Below are 7213 nucleotides of genomic sequence, written 5' to 3' on the forward strand. Positions count from 1 at the left end.
GTTCTCTAGTTGACTTTGCCCTTGCTGAAGATTTGAGTGGTGCCAGGATGGCCCATTGGTGTCTGGGGAGAGGGCTGGACCCCTTCAGTGCTGGCACTTCATTTCTCTGGGGTTTAACAGTGTGCTTCCTCAGCAGTCCTTATTTTAAAAAAAACCACAACACAACAACCTCCAAACAAAAGAGGATTTTTCCTTTACCGTTTTGAGCAAAGCCTAATTAATCTTACTTGTTCCATCACAGTGTATGTTCACACATATTCTTTGTGTTGTAGAAGATACTCAAATGAGCTGCAAGTCTTAAGTACTGTCCTGGACTGTTTTTTTACTTTTTTATGTCCATTGTAAAGTTGCAGGACTTTAAAACAGAATAAAGTATGTCCAATTTGTTTGAAATGGTTTCTGAAAAAAAAATAGAAAAACTAGTTATCAAGTAAAACTGAAAAAAATTGAAGACATTTTCAAGTTTGACAGAAATTTTTCACTTTGGGGGCAGCTTGTTTAAGAAGGAAACTAAACTGGATATCTATGAGTGCTTGTATAAGGAACTCCTCCATAGATGCCAGTGTCTCCCCCAGCAAACTCGAGGCATTTTCACTCTCTGTAGCTTCTGCTTCCTTACACTGAGGCCACCCGATGGGGAGTTGCCCAAACCCTTCACTTGTATGTTGGTGTCTCTGTGTAGTTGTGGGTCATCTGATTCAGTGTTCCTCGGTACTTCTTACTGGGAAAAAATGAACAAGGTTTTTAATGTTTTGGATTAGCAGCCCAGCCTGAGCATAATCCACATCCCTGATCTGGGCTCGGAGTTGATGTCCTGACAGCTGCTTTTTTAAATATGAAGATTCATGCATCGAGGTGCAAGCAGAAGCATTCCTCCGTGTTGCAGCTTGTAGAGGAACACATTGGTATGACAGAGGCTTAGCGTGCAGAGTTTTCACTTAACCAGGGAAGTAGTATTAATTTTTAAAGAAGGAACTGTTGCTTAAGATGCTATTGTGCTCAAGTAATGAATTTTTAATGCTTTTGTAGTATGTGCATGGATTAAAATCCATTATTTATTGGACCTCCACTTGGTTGGTGGAGGTGATGATTTTATAGCAGGAGTAGTCGTGCAAACACAGTCACCCGGAGCTGACGGCTGGTAATAAATTTCCGTACTGTAAATGTCAGTGGGTTTTGTGTGTTGCTGCCATTACATCTTGTTTGGAAGGCTGAATGTTACACAATTAGGGGAGGCACCAGATGGCATTGTTAACAGGAATGCTCCCAATGTTTACCGCTTATGTGCATGTGTGAAATGAAAAGTAAGATGACCTGTCTTTATTTTGAAAGCACAGTGTCACTCCTGTACAGGTGTTAGTGACGCTAGCAGGAAACTAAAAGAGTTGCTTCCTAAAAACAGGTCAGACATGCGTTAAAGCTTTTTTGAGGTGTTTTGTTGATTGACTTGGGAAGCAGCATGATTCCAGGTTGTGAAGAAGGATGTAGGTGTGTTTTCACACTGTTGCACAATGGAGAACTGCAGCTGCATTCACTAAAATATGGTTCTAGAGTGAGCTACCTATGATATTTTTCAGTTAGTTCATACATTTAAAAATCACCGCCTCAGTTGCCTTGAGGTGCAGTGGACAGAGATGATTCTGTCTTCGCCTCTTCCAGAGATGAAGACGTGTTCCTGTGCATTCCCATACATTGCTTTCCTCCCCTGAAAGATGGGGGAGAACTGAACTCTTTGAAAATTGCATAATTTGGAGTTTAGCTACTTGTCTGAGCAGCAAACAGTCGAGATCTTTGTGTATGTGTGAACTGTTCGGCCCTCTTTTGGACTGAGAATCCAAACGTTACTGCTAAAAGGAAGAAAGAGCAGTTTCTTCCCACAGTAACAGGGGTTCTGCAGGGAAATTAAATATATGTCTCCCTGCTCTGCTCTCCTTCGCTGCTTTTGGGAATTTCACGAGAAATCCCTGATGTCACAGGGAGCCGGAAGGATTGGCATAGGCTTGGCCCTGAACAGATAGGCTGTTTTTCCAGAATCTGAAGATCAGATCATTGCTGGTATAATACTGACTTATTTTATCTCTCTTTTTTTTTTCCCCTTGTGATTTAAATGGAGCTTGAAATTAAAATAGCTCTGTTTGTTCACCCTCTTGTTTGCCTGCCACTATTGCTGACCTCTACTCTAGGAGGAGGGCTGTTAATTGTTTTTACTCCTGGTGATTTTTACTGTAACAGAGTTCAAATGATGTAGATCCTGTACAGAGGTAGCTGTCACTCGGGTTTCTTGTTAACAAATGCTAAATTAAACCCAAAGCATTGCAGGCAGATGTGGAATCTCTCCATACTGGGCCGGGAGGGTCCCTCCGACTGGTTCCCTGTTCCTCCCTGTGTAAGGAGGGATGTGGGAAGGTGCCGAGTACCTAAAGACGAGTCAGCCTCATGTTTCTCTTGCAGTCCTTCTGAACTCAGGGGCACTTTAACATCCTTAAAATTTAGCAAACAACTGTGTTCAGCATTTACTGCTTTTTTCCCCACGTTAGTTAATGATTGCTGGTTTACTTAATAAATAGGATACAAAATAAACAAGTTAGTTTGCTATTGACCTATCAATTATGATGTTCGATTACTCCTCTGGGGGACATATGTAGTCATTTGTCCTGACGTTTGATTAAAATAAGGTGGTATTATGGGACCAATCCACCTAATTTCTTACTCCCTGGGGACGTTTAGTGTACTTAGCTGTTAGAAAGGTGATTTCTGAAGCATGACAGCTGTTGGTGTTGGGGCCATTGTGTGGTGAACAAAACCAGTTATGTTCTACTCATGTACCACCTTTGTATCACTGATACAGAAGCCATTTCATAAATTAGATACAACTCTTCCCTAGGAAATTGTGTTACTGCTTTATATTTCATTGTTGGAGTACATTTTTTTTTTAAAAAAAAAACCAACATCAAAAAAACCAAGGCAGCACTAGCAGATGTTTGAACTTGGTGTTGCTGTAAGGTCTGTCGGGTGTATCCCATTAGCTGCTAACATTCCTGTCCAGTTATTTTAGTCAATTAGGTACACTATAAGTGATTTCTCTCTGTGTTCTGTTTACTATTTTATTAATCTCGTCAAAAGCCACATTTCAGCAAAAACATCACTAATAATTGCTCCTCCAGAAGGCGTCGCTACTTCTGGAAAGTTGCAGTTTTCCATGTGCAGAAAAAAAAAAGAGAAAAACCTGTCGGAGTTCTTGGCTGTGGAGTTCACAAACCCAAGGAGAGGGAATGCCAAGACTGGGGCCTTAAGCTTCGTATCCTCAAGGCCTGTTTGGTACTGCGAGACTTCCCCAAGCATCAGTGCTTGCAGGACAGTGTCAGCTGTTGCGTTTGGGACATGTCCATTTAGCACCTGATGGAAAATACAGCCCATATTTTATTTTAAGCATTGAGGGATGCCTTTAATAATTGGCATTGGACCTTCTTGTTTGTAACATCTCTTCCAGTGATGTATGTTTCCAGTGAAATATAACTGCTGTTTTTTCAGTTTCTGAAGCATGGAATTATTACAGATATACTTTCATTTATGACCAAAACCCTTCATGCTGGCAAATCCTGCTGGAAGAAGTGCTTAACCACGTTAAAAAGCACTGGCTTTGCAGTACATCATTAGGCTTGTTGGCCAAGGCTTGCAAGTGTCTTATATCATAAGGGTTTAGGCAGCGTTACAGCCCTTCTGCTGCTTAGACCTGGCTCCTCAAGTTGTTCCTCAGTGCGGGGCTGCTGGCAGGGCTGTGGGCACGTGCCAGCTCTCACACGTTTGCCTGCTTTGTTAAGCAGCCACTGCGGGCTCTTGTGTACCTTTCAAGGTATCTTCTAGAATTTTCTTGGTGAAGCGGGGTCCCTGGGATGGATGTGGCTCACCACTGGATGTCATCATTGCACTGTGATGAGCTGCAGCTCGAAGAATATTTATCTGGTGATGAAAAGTAAAGTTGCCTGGCCAAAGATGTTTTGTCTTCCCATGTTTTAAATGACTCACTCCACAGCTATGACAGTTGGCAAGCGGCTGGTCCGTCAACCTTCCTTAAGGCAGAAGAGGCACTTGGCGTGTTATGCAGCCAGTTCTGCACCGCCTGCAGTGGGGCTGGGCTCAACTTGCAGCTGTGGGTCTCCACCACTGTGAAGACGTGGGCATCTTGATATACCATGTACTTCTTGAAGGCCAGTGTCATCACCATAGCTTTAAAATAAAATACTTGTGCTTCACATATTGAGTTACTCTGTCAATTAATGTATAGACAATATATTTCTACTGCAATTTCCCAGGAGGAATTTAGAGGACTTAATTTTATTAACCCTCTGTCTCCTAATCGTAATAGAGAAAAACCCGTTAGAAGTCTTAGACTGCTTCCTGCCTAAGTGACACTGGCAGAAATATATAGAAGTGCCCAACAAATAAGAAATGTAGCTCCATTTTCTATTTCTCTTCAGTGTATTTATGAATCTACAATTATGTATTCTGTGAAATATGAGTGCATAGAACCCAAAGCAATAAGATAAATGCAAAGCATGGGATACAGCAAGATGGAAAGTATTTCCCTATCTTTAAGCAGAAATTTGAAAACCAAATACAGTTCAGGGCATAAAAAAAATTTCAAATGCGATATTGTCTCTTGGCCCTTTCTTGCGAATTTGTTTTGAGAATCTCTGTCTGCTACTGAGACCTAGAGACACAAATTAAAAACACAAACAAACAAACATAGACTTTATCATTTTAACCAGTGTATGCATTAAGAAGAATGAAAACTGAGAAGCTAGCAATTAAAAATTTTACAGTAAGATTTTTAGCAAGAGTATTCATCTCAGTGGCATTGAGGTACTAGTTTTCTTGTTTGACAGCCTGCCTTTCAGGGTGTAGCTGCTCTATATTTAAGGAAAAATAAGATTAAATTTATCATTTTGGAAGAGAGTTTTCAATTAAACACACAAAGGCTCTGAGGATATAAGTTCCTAATTAATTTGCAAGTAAAACTACTTCCATAAATAAAACGGCAAGAGTAAAAGCTGCTCTAGAAAGTATAAAAATGCCCTTAATGTTATGTAAATACATGTTCCCCAGATGTTAGCTAAACAGAAGTAAATCATAGAAGAGGTGGTAATTTCCCCTCTCTTACAAGGACTCCAAAGCATCTTCTCCAGGAGAAGCCAGCCTGTTAAGCTCTACTAATTTTCTGTGACCTATTACACATGCATATATTTCAACATTTAAGTACCCTTTATCTTGTGCTGTGCATGGAAAAATCATAGTATTAGTCATGTCAGTAAGTCATAAGAAGTTGTGTATGAATGCAAGGCATTAAACTGATGGTTTAATCATTCTTAGCAGACTTGATGGGGGTTTTTTTAATGCATTTCTATGTCATTTTACATATTTTTGTTTACAGTTGAGTTATTCGTTGAACCACATAAATCGAAAGCTGCTGCTGGAGTCTCGAGTGTCTATTAATATTAGAATTGTGGTGGTTGGGGCATCTGACGTTGGGATCGCTTTTCTGGAAACACTTATCTTTTGGTAAGTTTTTTTTATTCATAACCTCACAGATTAAATATCAATGTGGCAAGGGAAGAAAATGTTGAAGTGCTTTATGGGCGTTGCTATGTTCCTGGAGCAGTGAATTAAAAATACCTGCTGCTTGCTCTTTTTTTTTAGTTTCTGGCTTCCTGTAGAGCATCTTCTCTTGGGGTAAAATAATCTTCTCATCCTCCTACTCTCAACACCTTTTTAGGCTTTCAGTTCCTCTCCAAATTCAGTTTAAAATGAGGTTTAGAGCTATTAGCTACTTTCTTGTTATTCTTCATGTGCTGTTTACTACTACACCTTTGGTATTAAAATGCCGTGAGAGGAAGAGCAAAGTGTATTTGTGCTCCAAGTCTGTCAGCCAGAAGCAAAATCTTTCTGTAGCAATCAGGAAATGAGCCAATATTGTGTCTGCGGGGCAATCCTTTACACAAGTATCCTCCTCAGAGATAGCTCAGCCAAGGCTTTTCAGCCAGAGGTTTCATTTGAACCACGTTCTAGCAACGAGTTAGTGCAGAACGTGTTCTTCTGCTACAGAGGAGAGGGTGCTTGTCTTCAGCCCAGCACAAACGGAGCACTCCTGCTTAAGAGAAACTGAGCGTCGCTCTGAGAATGCAAAAAGGAAGCAGTCAGCACTTAGGGCCAAACACCGCAGAACTTATATTAATATATGTATAAATATAAGAAGGATTCTTTTTTTAATTTTCACATCAGCAGCCAATAAAATCTGATCAATGTGAAGGCCTTTTAATATAATTTAGTTTAATTTACTCATAATTTTCGAATATTCTTTGCGAAGGTTGCATGCACTAAAAATAGCTGGATTGAATCAATTTGTAAGCCCCCAATCCTTAGAAAGAGGAAGCACTTTTCTCCTCATTATCCTTCATACTTAATTATTTTACATTATCGGTTGCCGTGGAAACACACAGATGTAAGTCACTTACCTACAGGACAATTGCTAGAACTAGATTTTACAAGTGTTTTCGACTTCTTTGAGACTGAAGGAATAAGTTTCTCACCGAGCGGAGAGGGCCCCAAATTGGTGCCCGTTGTTTTGAAGAGCCCCTCATCGTGCTTCACCTGACTCTAGGTCAGCAAAGGTGACGTCCTCACTCAAGCTTACCGCTCAGATAAGTTCTCTCCCACTCGTGTGTTTTTTCTCAGAGCATAATCCCATGCAGACATGAGTTTTTGGGTCTGGGGCTGAGCTGATGTGCTGCGGAAGGGCTGCTGGGGGGAGTGAGCTGCACCGTAAGGTGCTGCAGTAATTAACTTCCCTGATGGTGCGCGGCACGCGGGGAAGGAATCGCAATTCCTACCGCACGAGGCTCCTCCTGGGCAGCACAATTACCTGCTTGCCCTTGCCCAGAGCCGGGGCTCGAGGCACTCTGGAGCACCGAGGCAAGGCTGTGATCAGTTGCGGCGTAAGCTCTGACTGATGTGCAGCCCTGATGGAGAAGTGGTGGCCAAACAAATGCCCCCCCTGTGAAAAAGCAGCTCAGCAGTGCAGAGTCCCAGCCTCTATTGTTCTCTGCCGTCCAAAGTGGGAGCCTGGCTGGGCTCCGGCGTCCTTTGTTGTGGCGAGAAAAGCCTTCAGCAAGGCAAACTATGGAGACAGGTTAAGCTAAAATGCAAGCTGTATCTA

The 7213-nt window shown here is 41.5% G+C and overlaps 1 protein-coding gene across 1 annotated transcript in view; it reads left to right on the top strand.

Annotated features, from left to right (window-relative positions):
- Positions 1-5559, top strand: part of LOC104270596 (uncharacterized protein C20orf26-like) — a gene marked incomplete at its 3' end in the record, with an annotated part of 32308 nt that extends 26749 nt beyond the window's left edge. Inside the window, exon 16 of the mRNA XM_009865003.1 lies at positions 5432-5559. Within this exon, the coding sequence (XP_009863305.1) occupies positions 5432-5559 (128 nt within the window). The remainder of the gene's footprint in view (positions 1-5431) is intronic.
- Positions 5560-7213: the final 1654 nt, after the last annotated feature.

This window comes from Apaloderma vittatum, unplaced genomic scaffold, assembly GCF_000703405.1.
Source record: "Apaloderma vittatum isolate BGI_N311 unplaced genomic scaffold, ASM70340v1 scaffold15212, whole genome shotgun sequence".
In the NCBI taxonomy this organism is placed as follows: domain Eukaryota; kingdom Metazoa; phylum Chordata; class Aves; order Trogoniformes; family Trogonidae; genus Apaloderma; species Apaloderma vittatum.